The sequence below is a fragment of the Leucopleurus acutus genome, assembly GCF_964270905.1.
Source record: "Leucopleurus acutus genome assembly, chromosome: 8".
Lineage (NCBI taxonomy): Eukaryota > Metazoa > Chordata > Mammalia > Artiodactyla > Delphinidae > Leucopleurus > Leucopleurus acutus.
In genome coordinates, this window is record NC_139151.1 from 103,770,865 (window position 1) to 103,797,873 (window position 27,009).

At 44.1% G+C, this 27,009-nt stretch overlaps 2 protein-coding genes across 2 annotated transcripts in view; both read left to right on the forward strand.

Annotated features, from left to right (window-relative positions):
* TOP6BL (TOP6B like initiator of meiotic double strand breaks) overlaps positions 1 to 22,172 on the forward strand; it is a gene marked incomplete at both ends in the record, with an annotated part of 91,112 nt that extends 68,940 nt beyond the window's left edge. The window contains 6 exons of the mRNA XM_082844886.1: positions 971 to 1,081; positions 4,604 to 4,702; positions 9,590 to 9,865; positions 18,010 to 18,088; positions 21,821 to 22,008; positions 22,107 to 22,172. Coding sequence (XP_082701012.1) covers positions 971 to 1,081; positions 4,604 to 4,702; positions 9,590 to 9,865; positions 18,010 to 18,088; positions 21,821 to 22,008; positions 22,107 to 22,172 — 819 coding nt within the window. The remainder of the gene's footprint in view (positions 1 to 970; positions 1,082 to 4,603; positions 4,703 to 9,589; positions 9,866 to 18,009; positions 18,089 to 21,820; positions 22,009 to 22,106) is intronic.
* Positions 22,173 to 22,402: 230 nt separating this feature from the next.
* RCE1 (Ras converting CAAX endopeptidase 1) lies at positions 22,403 to 25,667 on the forward strand (the record flags this gene model as incomplete). The annotated part of the gene is made up of 8 exons (XM_082844713.1): positions 22,403 to 22,587; positions 22,741 to 22,843; positions 22,938 to 23,021; positions 23,273 to 23,351; positions 23,883 to 24,050; positions 24,177 to 24,248; positions 24,518 to 24,580; positions 24,879 to 25,667. 8 exons carry the CDS (start codon positions 22,403 to 22,405, stop codon positions 25,112 to 25,114), a joined length of 990 nt encoding a protein of 329 aa, XP_082700839.1. The 3' UTR covers positions 25,115 to 25,667.
* Positions 25,668 to 27,009: the final 1,342 nt, after the last annotated feature.

Genomic DNA, 27,009 nt, shown 5'->3' on the forward strand with positions numbered 1-27,009 from the left:
ATTCTTTTTTTATATTCTCTTTCATTATGGTTTATCATATGATATTGAATATAGTTCTCTGTGCTATACAGGACTTTGTTGTTTATCCATCCTATATATAAAAGCTTACATCAATGTATATCTTTCTTATCTATATATTTCCCCTTCCCACACATGTGTCTAGAGCTGCTGTTTCACTGAATCTTACATTCTTCCCCCATTTCCTAATCCTTTATAACATCACTTTGTCTTCTTACCTTTTTTTTTTTTCTTCATGATTCAGGCCAGAGGTTTTTTTTTTTTTTAATGTTGAGCCTTCTTTTAATTTATTTATTTTTATTTTTGGATGTGTTGGGTCTTCGTTTCTGTGCGAGGGCTTTCTCTAGTTGTGGCAAGCAGGGGCCACTCTTTTTTTTTTTTTTTTCTTTTGCGGTACGCGGGCCTCTCACTGCTGTGGCCTCTCCCGTTGCGGAGCACAGGCTCCGGACGCGCAGGCTCAGCGGCCATGGCTCACGGGCCCAGCCGCTCCGCGGCATGTGGGATCTTCCCGGACCGGGGCACGAACCCGTGTCCCCTGCATCGGCAGGCGGACTCTCAACCGCTGCGCCACCAGGGAAGCCCCTTACCTGACTTTTTGAATCCCTCCATCCTGTGTACTTTTGGTAACACATTTCTTACTTCATATGGCCTCCTTTTCAGGGAAAAGACAACTATACTAAAAGAGTAAAGCTTAAAGCTTTTTGTTTTTTAATAATAAATATATCCGTTTTGTTGCTCAGTGTCTTACTGTGTGTCTTTTCTGAATGTATCTACGTCAATAAGTCTAAGTGTCCTTTGTATGTCATGATCTCAGTAAGTATTTTTGGTGGAGGGGGAAGAATTTTTGAAATCCTGCTCTGACTAAAATCTTTGGTCCCTTTGGGATTATCTGAACCAGCAGTTTGGTATTATTATAAACTGCGGCCTCCCCCTTCCTTGTTTTATTCTCTAGGCTCATCAGAAACTACAGGCCTCACTCTCAGTGGCTGTGAATTCCATCATGAGTATCATGACTGGAAGCACCAGCAGCAGCTTCCGAAAGACATGCCTCCAGACGCTTCAAGTTAGTAAGAGATTGGGGATGCTTAAATGTGCCAGGGTTTTAATGACATTCTACTACTTATCTTAGTAATATGTGCAGTGCTCTTAGAAACCTTATTTACTTTGATCCTCCTATGATTCTACATAAGTAAGTGTTTTAAGAAATGTTTGTTGAATGGATAGTGATGTATATACTATTTTATAAATGAGAAAACGAGTTACTTAAAATTTCTGTTTCCTTTCTATCATACAGGTAGTTATAAGCAGAGCTAGGATTAGATCAGTGATTCCCAATTTCTTATTGAAGAATGTTCTGTTACCTCATGGCAACAGAATATACTGAAAATAACTGAGCAGCCATAAGCATTACATGCGTTTGGCAGTATAGAATAGTGTAACAAGGTTTGGAATCAAAGGCCTGAGTTCAAATTTTGGCTCATTTGTTTACTAGCTAGGTGGACTTAGGCCTGTACTGAACTTCTCTGAGTTTCATCTACAAATTAGAAAAAAATAATAGTACCTCACAGGGTTATTATGAAGTTGAGAGCTAAATGTGAACCTGCATAACACATTGTAGATTCTTTTTTTTTAATGCTAAAGTTTTAATACATTTCATCTTAAATTGTCTTAAGTAGTATGCGATGGCTAGTATTTTATTTTATTTTTTTGAATTTTATTTTATTTAATTTTTAATACAGCAGGTTCTTATTAGTTATCTATTTTATATGTATTAGTGTATATATGTCAATCCCAATCTCCCAGTTCATCCCCCCACCCCCCCCACCCCTGCTTCCCCCCCTTGGTGTCCATACATTTGTTCTCTACATCTTTGTCTCTATTTCTGCCTTGCAAACTGGTTCATCTGTACCATTTTTCTAGATTCCACGTGTATGTGTTAATATACGATATTTGTTTTCTCTTTCTGACTTACCTCACTCTGTGTGACAGTCTCTACAAATGACTCAAGTTCATTCCTTTTTATTGCTGAGTAATATTCCATTGTATATATGTACCACATCTTCTTTATCCATTCGTCTGTCGATGGGCATTTAGGTTGCTTCCATGACCTGGCTATTGTAAATCATGCTGCAATGAACACTGGGGTGCAAGTGTCTTTTTGAATTATGGTTTTCTCAGGGTATATGCCCAGTAGTGGGATTGCTGTGTCATAGGGTAATTCTATTTTTAGTTTTTTAAGGAACCTCCATACTGTTCTCCATAGTGGCTGTATCAATTTACATTCCCACCAACAGTACAAGAGGGTTCCCTTTTCTCCACACCCTCTCCAGCATTTGTTGTTTGTAGATTTTCTGATGACGCCCATTCTAACTGGTGTGAGGTGATATCCCATTGTAGTTTTGTGTTGCATTTCTCTAATGATTAGTGATGTTGAGCAGCTTTTCATGTGCTTCTTGGCCATCTGTATGTCTTCTTTGGAGAAATGTCTATTTAGGTCTTCTGCCCATTTTTACACATGATAGATTCTTAATAAATGTTGGTTTTTTTCCTTCCTTCCTTCCAGTGTGTGCTGACCAAATTATCAGAGGGATAACACATTCTTTCCATGTCACTTCATTTTTTTGTACTTTTTTTCTTGAAAAGATAGTGTAACATACATAAAATTTAAAATAATAACTAATAAACTTTATCACTTAATTTTTGCATATTATCTCATATATATTATACTATATAGTCATAACCAAAGTATTTTATATTCATATATAATTTGACCTTTTCCCCTATTTCAACAGTCTTAAAATTTGTATTGGTTAACCAATATTCACCTATATTAGTTTAATCTAATTTAATAAACCATTCCCCTAATGACAGACATTTAAGTTGTTTACATTTTTTCTGCCAACAAATAGTGCTTCAGTTAATACCTATATGTGATCGCTTGCTTCTTTTGAATTATTTCCTAGAATAAATTTCTATAAATGGTAATGGGTCAAAATGTATAACACCTTTATAATCTAGTGCATCTTCTCACAGCTTCAACTTTCTGGGTCACATGGGTAGCACAGTGAAAGTCAGCCCTAACTTTCATACTAACTGGCTATGAGATCTTGGGTGGGTCACCTCTCCTTTTTGAATTTCAGTTGTCTCATCTATAAAATTAGTGTGTTCATCCCCAAGTTCCCCAGGGCTGCTCCTTTATAGTCAGGGGTAGCGCCACAATTTTGGGGGCCCTTGCAGAATGCAAAAAAGGGGGGAAGCAGTAAAGATAGTAAAGTATAAAGCTTTTAAATTTCTTCTGCAGTTTCATTTGACTTGTCTGGTGTTTTTTATTTGCTAGTTAATGTTCTAAGTAAAGAAAAATTAAAATTTTACATTATTTGTATAAATTTTATCATTCATTTTCATTCTGTGTGGTGCCAGTTTTAAATGCAAATATAAGAGCATTTAAGTGGTATGTGGCATTACTGAAATTATGCAATTTATATTTCATTGCTCGAGCATGCATATGTATTTTGTTCTAAATAGAATTATGGAAAGCTGCATGAAACTGTAACTGAGCAGGAGCCTATGGGGCCTTTCCTAAAGGGGAAGACCCCTCCACCCGTGTCCTCTGCTTTAGCTCCTCTCTGAGGTACCTAGATAACAGTATATGATGCACATTTCCTGAGTTGTTTTATATATGTTTTAAAAACCCTCACTGAACGGAGGATTCTAACTACTTGATGACCATGAGCAGTAGCCCCCAGACCTACTGGAGCCTGAAGACTGATAATGTTAACTCCTGTGACTCCACCCTGTTACCTTACCATCCACCAATCAGAGAACTGTGCATGAGCTGATCACATAACCTGAGACTCCCTCCTTCACCTGGCCTTTAAAAATACCCCCCTGAAACCCATCAGGGAGTTCAGGTTTTTTTGAGCATTAGCTACCCTGGACTCCTTGTATGGTGCCTTACAATAAACACTGCGCTTTCCTTCATGACATACATACATACATACATAAAAATAAAATGAAATGAAATTAGTGTGTTGTATTAGGTGATTACTCTGGCCCCTTCTAACTCTAATATCCTATCAATACAATTCTATACTAAAAAGTAGAGGCTGTTACCCATTTCTTAATGGATGCAAACTAAATTACTGTTCCTTTCCTCCCTGAAAGATTTATCTGGGGAAAAGTTCCTATATCAGCCTTAGTTGTTCAGTAGAACCTCTGCTCTTTTGGAACTTGTTTTAGAGGAGAGCAGTTAATATAACCTCTTCACGAACAGATGGATCTCTGGGGTATTTATCTCCTATGGAGATAGGAGAACAAAGACCTTGGTTGAAAGACCTTGCTTAGGTAACAGAAATTGGAAGATATATGGGAGCCACAACTACCTGTCTCATGTCAAGTATCCCAGACCTTCTTTCTACTTATCCTGTGCCACAAGAACTAAGGAAACTTCTAACACAACATGAAGGATGTCAGTGGTTTGCCTTTCTATTAGTCTCGATCTCTCCCCATGTAAACTTCCTGTGGGTACTTACCCTTTGGTTGCCAGTACTGGAACTCAACATATTCTGTCTCTGGCCCATTTTAGGCAGCTGACACACAGGAATTTGGGACCAAGCTGCATAAATCATTTCATGAGATCACCCAGAACCGATTTCTTCACCACTGCTCACGTGAGGTGAAGCAGGTAAGTGTAAAGTAATAATAGGTACTTTGGTGGAAATCTTCCATATTGATGTATGAGAACCCTGAGTACACAATGGGTAGGTGTAGTACTTTAGACTGCACATTCTGAGGTTAGCCTTTTAGCAAGGAAGCCTATGGTTTAGAAAAACTTTATAGAACATGGTATTACATAGAGGTTAAGAGCATGGTTAGAGATGTCACTTGAATTCCATTTCTGCCACAAACTAGTTGCATGGTATTATTATAAAAGCTATTTATTCCAAGTCTCAGTTTCTTTATCAGTAAAATAAGAATGATGCACACCTAAAATGATCATTGTGAGGTTTGAATAAGATAATGTAAGTAAACCGCTAAGCACATAGCTACTTTTATGAGGATGATGATATGATGGAATTCCTATGTTTAGTTTTGCCTAATGAAAAACATACTTTTATCTATTTACCTTTTTGGATGCTGGAGATACAGAGTTGCATTAGTTGGGGTCTCTGCCCTCATGGAGGTCAGATAGTTATAAGCTCCTCTAATGAGTGAAGAGAAATCATAGCTGGGAAATTTTATGTATTTCCAGATTCTGGGTGTAGGTAGTAGTGATGTTTCAGCTGAAGCCCACTTTTCTGGCTCTCTTGGCAACCATCAGCAGGATTGACTTTTCTGGAATTAAAGTATAAGATGAGTAAATAAAAGAGATTAAGAGGGAAATGATTATACAGCAGCTTCTGGCCAAGATAGAGTAACAGGGACCAGATTTACCCTCCTGCCTGAAATAACCAAAAATCTGGACAATAACAACAAAAAAAAAACAATATATGAAACAATGGTTCTCAAGACATTGGGCCTCAGACAATGGATGGGATACTCATTCCTGAGAGATGGAAAACAACGAAGTGAGCTCTATGAATGCCATTGCATACTGCTTAGAGAAAGTACAGAGACTGTGGAACAGGGAGAAGGAATCCAGGCAGAGCTTCATGGTGTCCCTGAGTTGAATAGATGAAGCTAGGAACCCAGAGATGCTAAGGCAGGTTAAGCTTTCAGGGCAGAGTACCAGAGAAGAGAGAGCTGCACAGAGAGAGAATTCTGGAGATCTGCAGAGGCTCCTCTCTCTGGTATTCAGTTGAGTACTGATCAGCTCATTCATGTGAAGAAACTGTCCAGGTAAAGAACCACTCAGAAGGATTACAGGGGACAATAGGCAGAGCTTACACAGGGCTGGGAATAGTGCCTATTTTCATCAACCAGAGAACAAAGTCTCATAATTTATGGAGCATCAGGTAAAATACTAAGAATAGTCTTGCCTCAGAAATGGAAAAAAATTACATCTACAATAAACACTCCTTGGTTCTGCCTAACAAAGCTCAAAAGCAGAAACAAGACCTAAAAGGATCAGGTGGTTTCCAAGTAATTCAGTGGCATCTCAGAACAAAGTTCAAGAATATTTATAAGAATACAAAAATATCCAGCACCCACCAAGGTAAATTCATACTGCCTTGAATCTAATAAAAAAAAAAACAGACATGCTAAGAAGCAGGAAAATACAACCCACAATGAAGAGAAAACTCAATCAATTGATCAATCAATCAATCCAAACTGATCCAGAACTGACATGGAAGATAAAATTAGTAGACAAAAACCAGTTATTCTTATAACTGTATTCCATATGTTCAGGAGACTAGAGGAAAGATTGAACATATTCGTTAGAGATGTGGAAGGTATAAAAAAGAAACAAACTTTAAGGTGAAAACTAATGTCTCTGAGGTGAAAATTATACTGGTTACACCGAATAGTATCAATAGGACATTAGACACTTAAGGAAAAACACATAGCAATAGAAACTATCTGAAATTAAACACAGAGGGGGCTTCCCTGGTGGCTCAGTGGTTAAGAATCCACCTGCCAATGCAGGGAACATGGGTTCGATCCCTGTGTGGCCCATGTGCCACAACTACTGAGCCTGTGCTCTAGAGCCCGTGAGCCACAACTACTGAGCCTGCATGCCACAACTACTGAAGCCCACGTGCCTAGAGCCCATGTTCTGCAACAAGCGAAGCCACTGCAATGGGAAGCCTGCACACCACAACAAAGAGTAGACCCTGCTCACTGCAACTTGGGAAAGCCTGCGCGCAGCAATGAAGACCCAACACAGCCAAAAATAAACAAACAAATAAATACATTAAAAAAATTAAACACAGAGGTTAAAATAATAATAGACCATTGAGCATCTGTGAGTTATAGGACAACTTCACATAGGCTTATACATGTATAATTAGAGAATCTGAAGAAGCAGCAGAGGCAGAAAATATATTTGAAGAAATAATGGCTGAAATTTTTCCAAATTTGATGAAATCTATTAATCGTACAGATCCAAGAATCTCAACAAACTCCAAGCCTAAGAAGCAAAGAAAACTACACCAAGGCACATCATAATTAAATTGGTTAAAACCAGTGGTAAAAAGAAATCTTAAAAACAAACAGAGACAAAAAAAAAAAACCACCTTGTTATGTAATAACAAGGAAACAAAGATAAGGATTACAGCAAGTTTCTCATCAGAAACCGTATACGCTAGAAGAAAATGGAATAACATCTTTATAGTACTGAAAAAAACCAAAAACCTGTCAACCTAGAATTCTTTACCCAACAAAAGTATCCTTAAAAACAAATATGAAATGAGGACTTTTTATGACATACAAGAGATGAAAGAATTTATTATCTGCAGACAAGAAATATAAATGTAAAAGAAGTCCTTCAAGCAGAAGATGATACCAGATGGAAACCTGGGTCTACACAAAGGAATGAAGAGTACTTAAAATGGTAACTATGTGGATAAATATAAAGACTTTTCTTATTATTTAAAACATAATTAACTTTTTAAAGCAAAAACAGTAATAATGTATTTTGAGGTCTATAACCTATGTTAGAAGTAAAGTGTATGACAACAATAGCACACAGATCAGGAGGAGAGAAATGGAGATGTATATAGTTGTAAGAATTTATGCTATCTCTGGGGTGGTATAATATTACTTGAATAAACTGGTAAGTTAAAGATGAAAGGAACCATCAAAATAACACATCCAGGAGTTATACCTAATAATCCAAGAAAGGAGATAAAATGGAATCATAAAAAATATTCAACCCTCAAGAGAATGAGAAGACAAGCCACAGGCTGGAAGAAGATATTTACAAGACACCTCTGATTAAAGGACTATTATCCAAAATACACAAAGAACTCTTAAAAATCAACAAGAAAAAAATTTTTTTTTATAGTCATAGATAGATAAGCTTTATTCCAATGTCTACATAAAAATGAGTTGATGTCCAACAGGAAAAGGTTTTTCCAAAGGGTTAAAATTTATCAAACAACAGAACTTGGTCCTTTTCCCTTTAGTTTGTCTCTCAATTCAGTTGGCTGACACATCATTATTAGTATCCACTCTTACTAATCATTTTCACCACACACAATATCTAAAAGTCTTCGGGTGGCACTTCCCATTTCTCTGGAAATCTCTTAAACTGCTTTCAGTTACAAGAGATGGGCAAGGTTTTTATCTGCTCATACTCTACTCCACTGGAGACAAAAACACATCCCTGAATTCTCTCGTTTAAATTGTGGCTGTTGGCAAAGTGTCCAAATGAAGAACTTAACGCTAACACACAAAGAACACAGTATAATCTCTGTATAATAGTAACTTTGCTTTAACTTTTTCTCATTAAAGAATTATTTTTATTATATCTCCACAAGGAAGTTATAAAAAATACCTGTAAAAACATTGAAAAGGCTCTTAAAAGTCCTGGAATGAAAAATTCTGAAGTATAAATTATGATACATCGTCTATGATTTGCAAATAAGAATAAAATAAATTCTACAAGCTAGACTTTCTGAGTGATTTTTTTTTTTTTTTTTGCGGTATGCGGGCCTCTCACTGTTGTGGCCTGTCCCGTTGCGGAGCACAGGCTCCGGACGCGCAGGCTCAGCAGCCATGGCCCACGGGCCCAGCTGCTCCGCGGCATGTGGGATCCTCCCGGACCGGGGCACGAACCCGCGTCCACTGCATCGGCAGGCGGACTCTCAACCACTGCGCCACCAGGGAAGCCCCGACGATTTCCTATTTTCATCCCAACTGAGTTTTTGAAAAGCTATATAATCTGTCGACACGCACAATCCACACAGGAACTTGCTGCTGCCACTAATGATGAAGTCAATCTGAAGGACAGAGATTTGTATGCTGGATGCGCCAGGCTCTTCCATGCAACTGATTGAAGTGGTCGTCTCTTATTTTTTCCCTTATGTTTTAAACAAAAGTAAATATACATATGGTAAAAAATTTAAATGGTACAGAAAGGTCTAAAATAATCAGTAAATATCCTTTTCTCCCATAACCTAGAAAATCTGATGTCTTCCAAATCATCAGTCGTATGAATAATTTGCAAAGTGAAGTCAAACTTGGAGTCTCCTCATCTGAAAATTATTCTCAGGACTTTCGGAATGTGTTGATTCCGTCATATATTACTTCTGTTACAGAGGAAAGCCATGCAGTCTTCTTTAAAAAAAAAAATTACAAAAGCAACACGCACACTCTGCTCAGAGACAGCAAGTCCAGGCAGCACCTTGTACAGGATCTGGTCCTGGTTACGGGCAGATTCCCTGGTATTATCCAGAGTCACGGGTGGCAGGAGCTCAGCCGAGCCCTTCCTGATGCCTCGGATCCTCCTGGCCAGCGGCACATCCTTTGGGAAGAGAGTGACGCGGCTGGCATGTAAGGAGAGGAGATAGGCATCCTCAAAGAGATGAACTAGAAACGCTTCTGCTGCCTCTTGTAGGGCCAACATGGCCTGAGCTTGCCAACTGAAGTCCACACCACGAGTGAATTTAACACATATTTCTCTTGCCAGGCGGCAGAAGGGGGTTCTTCCTTAACAACCGGTGTGTGCTCTTCTCAAGAGTTCGTATCTCCTTCAGAACCCAATGTCTCCGGCGAGCAAGTCGACGGGAGGAAGTGCCTAAGTATGGGCCCGGCCGGGTGGCGGCAGGAGCCGGGCTCACGGTGCGCCTCCTTGGGGCTTCGGACTTGCGGATCCATCGGTGTGGGCCCATGGCTGGCGCTCAGGGTTGTGGACCCGCAGCTCCTTCTCGGCCTTCCGGGTCCAGAGGCAGAGGCTGGCGTCCAGGTGAGGACCAGCAGCACCCTGGCCGCATGCCCCAGCTGGGTGGCGTTCAAATTGCCCACTCGGCCGTGGATTCACTCAACAAAAATTTTTAAATGGGTCAAAGACCTTAACAGATACCTCACGAAAAATGGCATCAGATAGCAAATAAGCACATGAAAAGATGGTCCACATCATATGTCATCAGGGAAATGTAAATTAAAACAACGAGATATCACTACACACTTACCAGAAGGGCCAAAATCCAAATGCAGGCAAAGATGTGGAAAAACAGGAACTCTCATTTATTGCTGGTGGGAATGCAAAATAGTACAGCTACTTTGGAAGACAGTTGGGCAGTTTTGTGTAGAACTAAACATACTCTTACCATGTGATCCAGTAATCATGCTCCTTGGTATTTACCCAAAGGAGTTACAACTTAGGTCCACACAAAAACTTGTACACAGATGTTTACAGCAGCCTTCTTCATAATTGCCAAAACTTGGAAGCAACCAAGATATCCATCAGTAGGTGAATGGATAAATAAACTGTGGTACATGCAGACAATGGAATATTACTCAGCGCTGAAAAAGAAATGAGCTATCATGCCATGAAAAGATATGAGGAAAATTAAATTCATATAAGTAAGTAAAAGGAAGCCAACCTGAAAAGGCAACATACTATATGATTCCAAATACAGTGCATGATATTCTGAAAAAGGCAAAACTCTGGAGACAGTAAAAAAAAATCAGTGGTTGTCAGGGGTTAGGAGGAAAGGAGGAATGAATAGGGGGAGAACAGAGGACTTTTAGGACTTTTATACTATATGATAGTATAATGGTAGATATGTATCATTATACATCTGTTTGAGCCCACAAAATATACACCAGGATGGAACCCTAACATAAACTATGAAATTTGGATGATAATGATATGTCAGTGTAGGTTCATCAATTGTAACAAATGTACCATTCCAGTGGGGGATGTTGATAATGGTAGAGGCATCAGTGGGGACAGAGGGAATATGGGAAATCTCTCTATCTTCTGCTCAATTTTGCTATGAACTTAAAACTGCTCTAGAAAATAATCTATCAAAAAATACTCAATCTCAAAAAGATGAAAAAGAAAAGGGAACAAAGAACAGATGAGACAAATAGAAAACAATAAGATGATATGTTTAAACCCAGCCATATCAATTATCATATTAAATATAGTCTAAACAACCCAATTAAAAGGCAGAGATTGTTAGATTGAATAAAAAGCCAACTATATGCTGCCTACAAGAATCTCACTTTAAATATAAAGACAGAAATGGATTAAAAATAAAAGAATAGAAAAAAGATATACCATGCTTACACTAATAAAAAGAGAGCTGGAGAGGGTATAGTAATATCAGACAAAGTAGAATTCAGAGCAAAGAATATTACTAGGGATAAAGAGGGTTACTTCATAATGATGAATATAATACAGTGAATACAATGAACACAATAGCTCTAAACATTCATAAAACTTTTTAGAGAGTTTTTAAATGCATGAAGCAAAATTAATAGAACTCTAAGGAGAAATGAAGTCCACAATTATATTGGGAGGTCACGACATACCTCTCTCAGTAATTTGTAGAACAAGTAGACAGAAAAATCAGTAAGTTTGGGGACTTCCCTGGTGGCGCAGTGCTTAAGAATCCTCCTGCCGATGCAGGGGACACAGGTTCGATCCCTGGTCCCGGAAGACTCCCCCATGCCGTGGGGCAACTAAGCCCGTACACCACAACTACTGAGCCTGCGCGCTAGAGCCTGCAAGTCACACCTACTGAGCCCACGTGCTGCAGCTACTGAAACCTGTGCACCCAGAGCCCTTGGTCCACTACAAGAGAAGCCACCGCAATGAGAAGCCTGTGCAATGCAATGAAGAGTAGCCCCACCTTGCCACAACTAGAGAAAAAGCCCGTGTGCAGCAACGAAGACCCAACACAGCCAAAAAAAAAAAAAAAAATTAGTAAGTTTGTAGAAGTCTCAAATAACACTATGAATTAACTTTACCTAACTGATATTTATAAAATACTCTGCCCAACCACAGTAGACTAGACTATACATTATTTCTAAGTATGCAAGGGACGTATAGCAAGATAGACCATATTCTGAGCCATTAAATACATCTCAATAAATTTTAAAGGATCTGAGTCATATAAAGTATGTTTTTGACCACAGTAGAATTATTATATTTTATTATTTTATTATAATAAAATCAATAAGGAAAAGATATCTGGAAAACTCCAAATATTTGGAAACTACATGACACACTTATAAATAACCCATGGATCAAACACAAAATCAAAAGAGAAAGTAGAAATTTTTTTTTTTTTTTTTTTTTTGCGGTACGCGGGCCTCTCACTGTTGTGGCCTCTCCCGTTGCGGAGCACAGGCTCCGGATGCGCAGGCTCAGCGGCCATGGCTCACGGGCCCAGCCGCTCCACGGCATGTGGGATCCTCCCGGACTGGGGCACGAACCTGTGTCCCCTGCATCAGCAGGCGGACTCCCAACCACTGCGCCACCAGGGAAGCCCGAAAATATTTTAATTTAATTAAAATGGAAGTATATATTATCAAAATTTGTGAGACATAGCTAATGCAGTACTTAGAGAGGAAAATACTTGTGTTAGAAAAGAAAAAGGTCTCGGGACTTCCCTGGCGGTTCAGTGGTTAAGACTCCATGTTTCCACTGCAGGGGGCAGGGGTTTGATCCCTGATTGGGGAACTAAGGTCTCACATGCCATGTGGTGCGGCCAAAAAGAAAGAGATAAAGAAAAAGTCTTAAATCAATGACCTCAGCTTCCAACTTCAACTAGAATAAGAAGAGCAAATTAAACATAAACAGAAGTATGAAATAATAAAGATCAGAGTGGAAGTCAGTAAAATGGAAAAACAATAGAGAAAAAAAATCAGTGAAACGTAAAGGTGGTTCATTGAGAAAGAAGATTAATAAGAGAAGACACAAATTGCCACTAATATCAGAAATTAGAGAGGTGGCATCAGATATTAAAAGGATTATCGGGGAATATTATGAACATTGCACTAAATTTGACAATTTAGATTAAATGGAAAATTCCTTGACAGACATAAATTACCAAAGTTCACTCAAGAAGAAATAGCTCCATACACCTGGTAGTTTTATAGTATTAAAGAAGTTGAACCTTTATTTAAAAATCTTACCGTCATGTTCAGATTATTTTAAAACTCTCAAACCTCAATAATAAGAAAACAAACAACCCAATTTTTTTAATTGGCAAAAGATTTGAACACACATTTTACAAAAGAAGATATACAAACAGCAAATAAACATACAAAAGTATGGGGACTTCCCTGGTGGCGCAGTGGTTAACAATCACCTGCCAATGCAGGGGACATGGGTTTGAACCCTGGTCCCCTCCACATGCCGTGGAGAAACTAAGCCTGCGTGCCACAACTATTGAAGCCCGCGCGCCTAGAGCCCGTGCTCTGCAACAAGAGAAGCCACCGCAATGAGAACCCCACGCACCGCAACGAAGAGTAGCCCCCACTCACTGCAACTAGAGAAAGCCCACGCGCAGCAAGAAGACCCAATGCAGCCCAAAAATATAATTCATTAATTAATTAATTTTTAAAAACATACGAAAATATGCTCAACATTATTAGTCATTAGGGAAGTGCAAATCAAAACCACAATGAAATAATATTTCACACCTACTTGTAATAAAAAGACTGACCATACCAGGTGTTGGCAAGGCTGTGCAGGAACTGGAACTCTTATACCCTCTTTGTAGGAATAAAAAATGATACAACCACTTTGGAGAACAGTTTTGCAGTTTCTTAAAAAGTTAAATATACACCTGTCTCACGACCTCGACATTCTACTTCTAGGTATTTACCCAAGAGAAATGAAAGCATATACCACACAAAAATGTATACACCAATGTTCATGGCACATCTACCATATTTGTAATAGCCAAAAACTGGAAACAACCCAGTGTCAACAGGTAAAAGAATAAATACACTGCAGCATATCCATTCAGTGGAATACTACTCAGCAATAAAAGGAGTGAACTGTTGATACACACAGTAGGATGGATGAATCTCTAAATAATCATGCTGAATGAAAAAACCTGGAAATACAAGAGTACATACTGCTTGACTGAATTTATAACAATTCTATAAAATGCCAATTACTCTGTAGTTATAGATCAGTGGTTGCTTAAAGACGGGAGGCATAGGAGTTGGAGGGAGTGGAGGAGTTATGAAGGACAGAAGAAACTTTTGAGGGTGATGGATATGCTGGTTATCTTGATGGTTTCACAAGTATGTACATTTGCCAAAACTTATCACATTGTACATTTTATAAAGATGCAATTCATTATATGTATGCAAGCTATATCTCAATAAAGTTGCTATAAAAATTATAGACACTGTTTCTGAGAGACACCTCTTCTGCCTCTCTCCCTCTCCTACTTCTGTTTGCCTGATCAGATGGGGAGGTTTGGGTACCTAGTCACCCAAGGATCACAGCATCTCATGGATTTGCCCACTCTCCTCTGCTTTGTAGCAGTGAAGCCCCTATAAATACTCCCTTCACCACACTGTTTTTTCATGGCTGCATGTACCTTCTAGGAAGCACCTTCCTAGGAATGCATCTGCCGTTCCTTTCAGCTGGCTCACTGCAAACACTCTTGCTGGTTTCCCTTCAGCTCGGTAAGCTGCTGCCCACAACCTGAGCGAATAGGTAAAAGCTAATACCCATTGTATCATTACCCGTGGATGCTGTAACAAATTACCACAAATTTGGTAGCTTAAAAACAAAAGAAATTTATTATCTCAGAGTTCTGGAGTCCAGAAGTCTGAGATCAAGGTGTTTGCAGGGCCACACTCCCTCCAAAGGCTCTAGAGGAGAATCCTTCCTTACCCCTTCCAGCTCTGGTGGCCCCAGATGTTCCTTGACTTGTGGCCACATGACTCCAGTCTCTGCCTCCATCTTCATGGTCATTCCCCTTTGTCTCTCAAGTCTCCCTCTGCCTTTCTCCTACAAGGACACCTGTCATTGGATTTAGGGCCCTCTCTAAATCCACAATGATCTTATCTTGAGATCCTTAATTACATCTGCAAGGACCCTTTGCACATTCACAGGTACTAGTGGTTAAGACTTGGACATATCTTTTGGGGGGCTACTATTCAATTCACTACAGCTATCTATATCTTCAAATTTCTAGGGATAGGTCAAGGGTAAGGCATGTGGCATTATCATAGGACCTGAGATACATGGGCAGGATCTACAAGTGTTTCAGCCTGTGAAGTCCTTTTGCTTGGGCCTCTCTGATATCCCAGTGAGATCTGAAAAGGAAATGATCTGACCTCCTTTGCCCCACTGTATTGCTATGGTGATGACCCATAGCCTCAGGGCCATTCACAGCCCAGTAAATTTGGCAGATGGCTGGCTAGTCTTACGCAGTAGTCACAGGGCTTGGAAGGAAGGAACATTTATTGAATCCCTAATCTGTGCCAAGATTTCCACTTTAATCTCTACAAAAATCCTGAGGTAGGTTGTAGATTTCCCATTTTATAAATGAAGAAACTGGTTAGAGAACTTTTCTAATTTGCCCAGAATCACGCAGTCAGTAAATGGCAAGGCTAGGATTTATAATGAGGTCTCCTGGATTCGAAGCCTAGTAACATTTTTGCCATATAGGACTCGATCACAAGCCCAGGGAAGATAAGGGACCAAACCCATACTTCCCTAATCAAGATCATTACCGTTTCCCTCGGAAAATGGCCATTTAGTGATTAGTAACTTGTTAGTGGCACACGACTGGCACCCAGTGGCTATAGCTAAAAACTACAAGATTAATGATAGGTCCAAGTCTTTTACCTCTGCACCAGTCCCTCAGTTTCCATTTCTAAACAGGTAAAGTAGAATAGCTGACCTCTTGAGTAACATTGAATAAAACCATCTATGGCTATTATATAGTTTATGGAGAAATGAAAGAAATGAGAGAATATTTAGGGTTTTATAGAATATATTCATGGAAAGGTCGTGCCAAGAGTGGAGATATTAAGCCTTGGTGTTGGAACAGAGGACAGTGGGCCATGAAGACAAGATAGTAATCCTGGACTTACTGTCACATTTGAGTGTAGGGACTAAAAACTTAAACCCAGAGTAAGCAGGAGCAGTAGCATGGAGGCAGCTTCCTAAGGAAAGGTATTGTTTCGCAGGTGGTAGACCAGAATGAAATGTCTCATAGAGTGTTAAACTCAAGGAGGTCTATCCTGAGGATAGGGCTCTCTCATTTGGGGGACCTGATGAGAATGGAAGGTGTGCAAGGCTCTCCTAGGACTCAGAGATTTATATCTGAATGTAGGTATTTCCTTGGGTAAAGGTTTGTCTATTACATGAGACTTCTAGGCTGGAGTGAAGTAAAAGAATAAGCTTTTTCTTAAAGAAGAAAAAAGATGTTTGGAAATTTTCCTAATACTGTTTCTTTTTTCACACCTTTAGGGCCATCTTTACCTCTTCTATGTTTCTTGGAATATAATTACTTAGAAACTGAAACTTGCCTTGTTAAACAACATATGATAGAATACATTTTTTATTGTTATAATTCACGTACCATAAAATTTACCACTGTAAATTTACAATTCAGTGGTTTTAAGTATATTCACTGTGGTTTGCAGCCATCACCAGTAAATTCCAGAACATCTCCATCACGCCAAAGAAAAAAACCTTGTACCTAATTTGCAGTCAGTCCCAATTCTCCTATCTCCTGTCCCCTGGCAACCACTAATTTACTTTTCCTCTCAGTGGATTTGCCTATACTGGATATTTCATATAAATGGAATCATACAATAAGTGGATTTTTGTGTGTGGCTTCTTTCACTTAGCATAATGTTTTCAAGGTTCATCCATGTTGTAACAGGTAACAGTACATTCCTTTTTTATGGTTGAGTAATAGTCCATTGTATGGATATACACCACATTTTTTAATCCATCCATCAGTTGATAGATATGTTATTTCCACTTTTTGGCTATTATGAATAATGCTGATGTAAACATTTTTGTGTGTGTGGACATATGTTTATCATTCTCTTTGGTGTATAGCTAGGGGCAGAATTGCTGGGTCATATGGTAACTCAAACTGTTTTCCAAACTGGCTGCATTATTTTACTTTCCCACCAGCACTGTGTAATGGTTCCAATTTTTCCATATCCTCATCCACAGTTGTTATTATCTATTATTATTACTACCATCCCAGTGGGTATAAAGTGGTATCTCATAGTGGCTTTGATTTGCATATCCCTAATGAATAATGATGTTGAGCATCTTTTCATGTGCTTATTGGCCATTTATATCTCTTCTTTGGAGAAATGTCTATTCAAATTCTTTGTCAAACCCATTTTTTTATTGGGTTGTTATTTTAAAGTTGAACTATGAGTTCTTTATTCTGGATACAAGTCCCTTATCAGATATGATTTCCAAATATTTTCTCCCATTCTTGTGGGTTGACTTTTCACTTTCAAGTGTCCCTTGAAGCACAAAAGTTTTTAATTTTGATGAAGAGGATATCTATTTTTATATACTTGTATTGAAAAACAAGGAGCTGGGAGGACTGGGTTCTGACCTTTGTTTCTCTGTCCAAATTGAACCAAATAGCAGGGCTTTGAAAGCTACACAAGACTACAAAATGTGCCCTGTGGCTTCCCATGTTTGACCTCAGTCAGTCATTTGTTGAGCACTTACCGTGTGCAAGGCACTATGCTAGCTGTAAAAGAGATATAGGCATGATGAACCTTACAAGGAATTTAAGATGTAGGAAATGGACATAAATACATAAATTGATGAAAAGGGGCATGCAATGCATACTTAAAAGAGCCCAAGGAATGGAGCAGACAGTACATGAGTGACCAGAGTTCAGAAAAGCTAGGAAATGCCCGGAATGGCTGGAGTGAACTGCAAAGCCTCCAAAAGAAGAAGGAAGTCTTAAAAGTTGGGGGCTGGGCAGGGGGTTCACATGAGCCAGGAGGAAGTAATAGGGGGTTCCAGGTGAAGGAGGAAAGCCCTGTGAGGTCAACAAAGCCACCAGGCACGTGATCTCACTGGGGCTTGTTCATGCTTCTGCAAAACTCACTTAGGACTTCTAATTTTTTAAGCAGCTGCTCCCAGAGAAAAATAATGCAGAGCAGAGCACAGAGGATGCACATGAGAACAGCAGCCTGGAGCTCCTTGCAGGTAAGGTTTCATCCAGCTTTTCAGGTGAGCCCTGGATTAAAGCTGGGAAGTCAAAGATGTGACTTCAAACCTTCAGACAGCACCTTACACCACAGCAACGTTCTGGGCTTTGGTTGTGGCTCCCACCACCACTCTGGGTATTCTGGGGCAGCAGGAGGCATTCCCTTCCAAAAGGGACTGCTACGATAGGACTAGAAATTTCTCACAGTTTGTGCAGTTAGATAGCTGCACATGATGGGGCAGGGCCCTGAATTCAGTTGGTTCCTTCATGTTTTCATCATTATAGTGTTGCTACTGTGGCCGTCCTTAGTTCTGGTTACTACTGTGTTTGGGGCTCCGGAGTCTGCTCCTGGTTGCAGACACCACCTCAACCTAGATAAATGTTATGGGGAGGTGTCAGTGTGTGTAATGTGACGGTGATTATATTGTCTTTTCCCCTCCCTCCAACACTTAAACAGCCTTCAGGGCCTGCAGTAGCAGGTGTGTATGTCTGAAAATAATCATAGCCACTGGTGCTTGAACTGGTATGGTGCAGGTGCCAGGCACTAGTCCGAGATTTGAAAGTGTATTAACGCTCTTAATTCTCAAAACAGTACTATGGTACTATTATTATCCTCATTCTACAGATGTGGAAACAGAGGCCCAGAGATGTCAATAAACTTACCTGAGGTCACACAGCTAGTAAACGACAGAGCCAGAATTCAAACCCAGGCAGTCTGGCTCTGGTCTATCTCTAACAGAGCCAGGCTGGTGGGGATGCACTGTCGGACCAAACAGTGCCTGGGCTTGAGGGAATTTGGGGACTGCTTTCAGCAGCGTGCTTTGTTGGTAAAATTCCTCTCTCCAGGGTAACAGCTACAACATACTGCATGGCGTCTGTGCTTAGGCCTAAGATGTGTTTCTGAATCATTCTGTCAATTAAACTGTATTTTAAATGTTGTGGGGGCTGTTCCTCCCAAAAAGAACCCTGCAGCAAAAGCTGGTACAAAGCCAAGAATCTATAATTTAGATTTGGAGATTTAGAAGAATGGAAGTGTATCATATAGCACAATTCAGCATTCACCACATACGATTCAGTATTTATGTAGTGAAAAGACAAAAGAATAAGTACTTTCCTTAGAAGAAAAAAACTAACATTTAATTCAGCACCTTCTGTGGACCCAGGGAGATGCTAGGCTCTTCCAGTGACCACTCTCACAGTGACCCTTTGGGGTGGGTAGCATTGGCCCCCTCTCACAAGAGACAACCCAGGTTCAGAGATAGGATAGAGCACTTAGCAGGAGGAGGATCTGAACTCCTGCTGCCTCTATAGCTCATGCTTTCTCTACAATGCAACATAAGCCTTAAAATCTAGGTGTTTATGATCTGGTGGACCGCCCCCTAGAAGAATGTTTGAGCTGCTCTGCCTTACAGAGCTGCAACTCTAGTTGCCGTCAGTCCTGTGTTCCACATGGGCAGCTACACTGAAGAAAATCACTAAGTGTGTGATGCCACTGTACACCTGTGGTCCATTCCCTGAGGAGCCTTCAGCTTGTCAGTTCTTTCCATTGTCTTCCTGGCCTTCTCCTCAGTGGCCACTCCATCCCTTTTTTTTTTTTTTTTTTTTTTTGCGGTACGAGGGCCTCTCACCGTTGTGGCCTCTCCCGCTGCAGAGCAGAGGCTCCGGACGCACAGGCTCAGCGGCCATGGCTCACGGGCCCAGCCGCTCCGTGGCATGTGGGATCCTCCCGGACCGGGGCACGAACCCGTGTCCCCTGCATCGGCAGGCGGACTCTCAACCACTGCACCACCAGGGAAGCCCGCCACTCCATTCTGTTAAAAAACTACCAAGGCTCGTCCTCCTGATTTAGCCTCCTACTTCACTTACTAATCTCTTTTTTCAGTAAACTCACCCAGTTTGTACTCCCCCCACTGCCAGAACCTTATCAGCATAGGGACTCACCCCCTCCAGGCTAAGGGGTGGCATTATCCTTACTGCTTTCATGGTAGCACGTTATCATCTCTGCACCTTCAACTTCTTTTCTGAGTTCCTTTCCCTCAGGAGGTCCATCTTCAAAAGGATATCTCTCATGATCTTGAACTTCTCCCACCTATCTCTCTCCATCACATCTCAATCAAGGTTCTCAAAAAAGCAAGCTACACTGTTTCCCTCTCTTTCTTTCATTCTCTCCCTAACCCAGGGCACTTGCTTTCCCTGTGGCCTCTGAACTGCAAAGTCTCTTGTTTGGGAAGTCCTCTTAATTACCAAATTGATGACTGTGCATTTATCTTTATCACACCTGGACTATTTGCAGAGCTTGGCACTGTGAGACTATGACTCCTCAGGTTCTCCCCATCTCTTCTCTCTTCGACTAGCTTCCTCTGGCCACCCCCAAATAGTGCTCATACTGCAGTCCCTCCCTAGCTGCTCTCTTCCATCCCAGGCGTTGACCCCTGCCTCTGGGCAGAAGACTCCTCAGCTGGTATGACCATTCCAGGTCTCTCCTGAGTGTTAGGTGGGAGATATATCTGCTCACTAGGCTGCTACATATGGTGGTCCCACTGGTACCTCAATTTCCTTTCTCCTAATATCTTGCCCTCTGCACACACACCCCAAATCAGCTCTTCTTTCTTCAGTCTCTGTCATGACTACTAGCACAACCTATCCAGTTTTTCACATCTGAAACCTGAGATTCGTTTGAGATGCCCCCCATTCTAATGTTTCATATCCAGTCTACTACCAAGGCTTGTCAATTTGGCCTTATGAATACTTCTGACTCCTCCATCCCCGCTGCCTTCACTTCTTCTGGGCTCTTGAGGTCTTCCCTCCTCTAAGCTGACTCTAAGCCACACCTCTGACGAATGATTTTTCTGAAATACAAAACTAACAATATATCTCCAGTGTTTAAAAACTCTTCACTGCCTTCCTATTTCCTACAGATAAAAATCCATTTCTTAGCCTTCTCTGATTCCCACTAACCCATTCAGATTCATCTCCTTGGACCCCCCCACACACACACTTTGCATTTTGGGTGGGATACTGTTTAATGCCTTTGGGTGTTTGCTTAACCCTTTCAGCCTGTTAATCCTTTCCTCTGCCTTGTCAGTCTGGTGTATTACTCTTCATCCTTCAAAACCCATCTCAGACATTTCCTCAAGGAAACCATTTTTCACGTACAGAGATGGTTAACAGCTTCTTTGTTTTACCCCTGGACTTTGTACACACTTCTGCATCGTTCCTAGCATCTGCGAGCTTCACCCAGGGAACAGCTCATTGATCTACGTTCCTAGGACGTGCTCAGGAAGAACCTGTAGATCCAAACTTACTTTAAGTTTGCACTGCCTAAGCAGCGTGCCCAACAAAGGGGGCGAGAGGTGAGGCCGGCTTTCTGGCAGGGGAATCACAGTTTGGCAGGGAGGGAGGAGCTGGATGGTGCAGACTCCACGAGGAATCTGTGTGAAGTGACCAGGTGGGCGCAAGCCCCAAGTGAGGGCTTGATTCAATCCCAGATGCCTCTTCCCAGGCCCAGCTCCGTGGCTACAGAGAGACCCCGAAGCCATTGTGCAGCCTCAGCCTGACCCTGAAGACCTGGAGCTGCCGGGTTTGGATCCGGACAGGACCAGATGAAAGGGTCCTGAGGTGGGAGGGCTAAGAGAGCCGGACTCCAGCTCCTCCCTTTCTCCCAGGTTTCCCCCAAGGGTCGTCCTAGCACAGGACATGGGAGTAAGATGAGCGGGCTTGTTTTCTCCTAGGGACCAGCGGGCAAGTAGAAAACAAGAGTCTCAAAAGAGGCAGCCTCTGCCAAGCAGTGGAGGAGACGCGGGCTTTCCGCTCCCCTCGGGCCCTGAACCCGTCAGAGGCCGCCTTGGGCTGCGCGGAACCCACCGCGGCTCCCCTGACCCCTAGCAGAAACAGGACGGGCCCCAGGAGCGGCCTGGAGGTAACCGGGCTAAGGCCGCGCAGGGGAGGGAGCGGCGGGAGGGCGGGGACCGGCCGCTGCCAAGGGGTCCTCACCCCGGGCCCCCTTTCCTCCCGCAGGACGCGCTGTGGCTGCAGGAAATCTCCAATCTGTCCGAGTGGCTAAGTCCCGGCTCTGCGTCCTGAACCGGGGCCCCTCCCGCCGCCTCCACGTCTGCCCCGCCACTGCCGGGGCCGCATGTTGTCTGTAGTTCAATAAACCTACTCTGCGCGCGCAGTTTCTGCTTCAGTGTCGGGGAGGAGTCGGAGGCGGGGCTGGAGCCCGAGCTGCCGGGTGACGTCACCACGCTTCCGGCCGGAGCGGGCCTGGCAGCGGCGGGACCGCGTCACTGGGGCGCGCCGCGGGTCCGGGCGCGATGGCGGCGCTGGGCGGGGACGGGCTTCGCCTGCTGTCGGTGTCGCGGCCGGAGCGGCAGCCCGAGTCGGCGGCTCTGGGCGGTCCAGGCCCCGGTTTGTGCTGCTGGGTGTCCGTGTTCTCTTGTCTCAGCCTCGCCTGCTCCTATGTGGGCAGCCTCTACGTCTGGAAGAGCGAGCTGCCCAGGTGCGGGGGCTGCGCGCGCGCGGGCGCGCGCGCGCAGCCAAAACCCGCGCCTCCACGAGGCGGGGCTATGGGCGGAGCTTGGGCGAACAGAGGGTGGGGCTGCGCTGTCAGGAGGTGGTTGTGGTCCCCTTGAATTTACTGCCTCCTTCATAGGGACCATCCTGCCGTAATCAAGCGGCGCTTCACCAGTGTCCTGGTAGTGTCAAGTCTCTCGCCCCTCTGCGTGCTACTCTGGAGGGAACTTACAGGCATCCAGGTGCGAAGGAGGCGTGGCAGAGGGCAGCGGGCGAGAGGTCTCAGGGCTCATTGGGGGAGGAAGCAAGACTGATGCCCCCTTTCCTGTGGCTCAGCCAGGCACATCCCTGCTCACCCTGATGGGATTCAGGCTGGAGGGCATTTTTCCAGCAGCGCTGCTGCCCCTGCTGCTGACCATGGTGAGTGCTCTTGCTTTATTTTTCCTTCTCTGCTCTTTGTTATTAGCGTGACGCTTCTTTACGTGGCCTTTTATTCTAATCCTGATTGTATCCAGCTTTTGACTGATGGGAGACAAGAATTGTGAGATGGCTCAGGGCCCTCGGGTATGCATCTATGGAAGCTTGAAGTCTCATGAAGCCATGTCTGGGCAAGGGCAGTGGATTATGGTTTGAAACTTTTCCTTTGATCGCTCCTGTTTTTCTGCCCCCAGATCCTTTTCCTGGGCCCACTGATGCAGCTCTCTATGGATTGCCCCTGTGACCTGGCAGATAGGTTGAAGGTTGTCCTAGGTGAGTCCTCAGGGCCAAGGAAAAAAGTAGGTACAGGCAGTCCAGGACAATGAGGTAAGGGGATCAGTGTGCTTATGGTGGGTCCTGGACATGAGACATGAGATGTTCTGTTTCCTCATCAGTAAAGTGGGAGCACATATCCGGTGGTCTCAAAGAGTTAGTTCCTGATGTTCAGTGAGGCCTGTAGGGACCCCAGGCAGTACTTGTCGTGGACAAGAAAGCATTGTCCGTTACTTCCCTTAACCTTTGGTTTCCCGAACTAGAGCTGGTTTTGGGCAAGTTTTGATGTTTCCAGAGTTTACAGTCAGGACACCTTGCCTCAGCTACTAATGCCTTCCCTTTCGGTCCCCTTGAGACGCTGTTTTATACTAGGTCCGATAAGAAAATTTGACCCTTTCCTGTTCTCACAAGTATTTATGCCTAAGCTGAGTTTGGCCAGGGGGAGGTTGTGGCAGAGGGGCCCTTGGGGCCTCTAGGGTCATTTTGTTCAATAGCTAGTCACTCATTGCTTGCCCTGAATCCCCTCCCTAGCCCCTCGCTCCTGGGCCCGCTGCCTCACAGACATGCGCTGGCTGCGGAACCAAGTGATCGCCCCCCTGACAGAGGAGCTGGTGTTCCGGGCCTGCATGCTGCCCATGTTAGCACCGTGCACAGGCCTGGGCCCTGCTGTGTTCACCTGCCCACTCTTCTTTGGAGTTGGTGAGTTTGTCCAGCCTGGTCCTACTGAAATGTTCCTGGCATGGGAACCAAGAATGGGGTTTGGGGCAAGGGCAGGGCCTATAGGGCAGGCTGGGAGGAATGTGATGTGGTTCTCATCTTCCTCAGCCCATTTTCACCACATTTTTGAGCAGCTTCGTTTCCGCCAGAGCAGTGTGGGGAGCATCTTCTTGTCTGCAGGTGAGTCCTAGAGAGCTTGCCTGGGGCAGTCCTGGGTTGGGTGTGTGAGGGTGTCCCTGATAAGTCACTCTGGAGGAAGAATGGGGAACAGAGGGCTACAGTATTGGAGGGGCCGCTGACCATGGGAGTTGGGGTGTAGAGAACAGCCTAGGTACTGGGGCAGGCAGCCACTGCCCCCAGGGGAAGGGGTTGTCTCTGGCTGATGGGTGTGCAGTGCTGGGGCAGGAAGGGCATGCAGGTGTGGTCACTCGAGGCCTCCCCGTCTCCAGCGTTCCAGTTCTCCTACACAGCTGTCTTCGGTGCCTACACTGCTTTCCTCTTCATTCGCACAGGTTGGTCCTCAGTCTCTCGGGTCCCCTGGGGCTCAAGGGCCCACAGGAGTGGGTGGGAGAATGGGAATCTGTGTCTGTTCTAGGAGCGACAAGTTTCTTCTACCGCAGTCCTTGAGACAGGCTGAGCCCGGGCCCTCGGCCTGCTGTGGTTTGAGAGCTGGCAGGAAGCACAGGCTGTGGTGTGTGGGTGGATGGGTGGGGCAGTGATCTCCTGTTTCAGGGGATGAAGGGTCTTAGCCCTGGAAGGGCCCGGGGAGGTGCTGGGGCTGCTCCATGAGCTACTGTCTCCCCTCCCCAGGACACCTGATTGGGCCGGTTCTCTGCCACTCCTTCTGCAATTACATGGGCTTTCCTGCCGTATGTGCAGCCCTGGAGCATCCGCAGAGGCGGCGCCTGCTGGCAGGCTATGCCCTGGGTGTGGGGTTCTTCCTGCTTCTGCTCCAGCCCCTCACGGACCCTAAGCTCTACGGCAGCCTTCCCCTTTGTGTGCTTTTGGAGCGGGCAGGGGACTCAGAGGCTCCCCTGTGTTCCTGACCCACGCTCCTGCACACACTCCTATGAACTCTCATGGGCTTCCCAGCCCCTCCCCGTCAAGGGGTACTGCAGGGGAGGAGCTGGCTGGGGTCCCCGAGAACTCAGGAATTTTTGTAGGGGATCGAAGCCAGAGCTAGTTGAATCCCAGGGACCAAGAGAAAGGAGTAGATATCCAAAGGATGTGGCGCCTCCTGAAAGGGGGTTGAGGAGCAGCCAGGAGTGAGGGGACAAGGGGCGGGTCCCAGGAGCCGTGCACTCCCTTCCTCACTTTGGACTGTTGCTTCTCTGAGCTGCTGTCCCCCCGCCTCTGAAAAGCTGCTCGGGGGTGGAATTTACAAAAACCCTCCCCCCACCTTCCCAGGGTTTTCTCATTGTCTTTTTGCATCAGGACTTTGTATTGGGATATTAAAGAGATTTAACTTGGGTAACATGGCCTTGGACCTTTGGGAATTAGTCTCTTTGGGGTCTTGGGAATATGCCCCTCACCTGGTCCTGGCTACCTTGAACACTAACCTCTAGGCAGGGAAGCCTGGTAGGCATAGTTCCCTGAAGTACCAGACAGGATGGGAGCCTGTGGTTGCCCTGGGTCTGCAGCTTTCTCCTTCCTGAGCAAGGACCCAAGTCCTAGCACAGGTGGGCCTGGGACTAGGTACCAGGTGTGGGCCCAGCTCATCCGGGGACCTGTGCCTATCTACCAGGATCAGAGTAGAACCCAGGGCCTTGACCCCGGTGACGGAGCCTCCAGCCTCTGAGAGGGTGGGGGAGTCCACTATGGGCCTTCCACCTGGACCTCCCCGAAGTCTACCAGCCTCACATTACACAAGAGGAAATAAGTGTAAACTGGAAGTTCAGTCACCTGGGAGGCTTCTTTGGCTCTCTCCACCTCAGACCTCTGCCACCGTGCCAGTCGTTTGGTCTCTGGAGGAACCCAGAACAAAGGTCCAGCAAGCATAAGCAACCCTGCCAAGCAACACTGTAACTCAGGGTTCTTTCTAGAACTTGGTAGTGTTCTACCTGCTCTTCATCGTGTTTTTGGAATGGTTCTTATAGTCTCATTCCGCTGCCCCTAGGACACCCCCCCCTTTTTTTTTAAACATTCTTAATGTTATCCCTTTAGGTCCCATTCCAGACTCAAGGAGGTTGTCCCAAGTCCCCTTCCCTGAGGCTGGTTGTCGAAGGAAAGGAAACAGCTGTGCAGTCACTCGCCAGAGCTCCCGCAGGTTGGCTGTGGCTAAACTATAACTGGATCTAAAAGGGCATCGTGACAGTCACATACCTACCTCCCTGGAGAGCTTTCCTCTCCCCCAGCCTGTGTAGCAGCTGTCAGGGAAGCCAAGGAATTGAGTACAGGCTGGTTTTAGAGGGTACATTTGGGATCTGGGAGTCGAGAGAGGAGGCAGCCCAGGACCACACCAAAGGTTAGGTGTAGTACCCTGAGAGCACTAGGCTGGCAGGGTGCTGGGATGTACTTCCTTCCTGGTCCCCTGAGGGTCAGGGGATCTGGGCTCTGTCCCTCCTCTTCCTTATGCTCCTGCTCAGGAACTGCCCAGGATCCCCCTGCCTTTCTCTTTACTCACCATCCTTACCTCCCCTGTACGGTGGGCAGCAGTGCAGTGACATGGGCAGGATTGCTGTCCCACCCCACAGGTGAGGGAACTGCAGGGAAGAATTGGGATTCTCCCGAGGGCTGATTTGGGGGTCAGGGGGTCAGGCAGGATTAGATCCTGGGACTCAGTCCAGTGCTGCTAACCTCCCACCAAAATCCACATCCAGAGGTTCCCACACCCAAGGGTCTCGTCTGCCTCTAGAAAGTGGTGTCTGTTTGCATCTAGTTCTGGATAGGGTGGTGGGTTGGTCCCAGCTTAGAAAATAAAGCAGTGTAGTTGAGAAGCAAG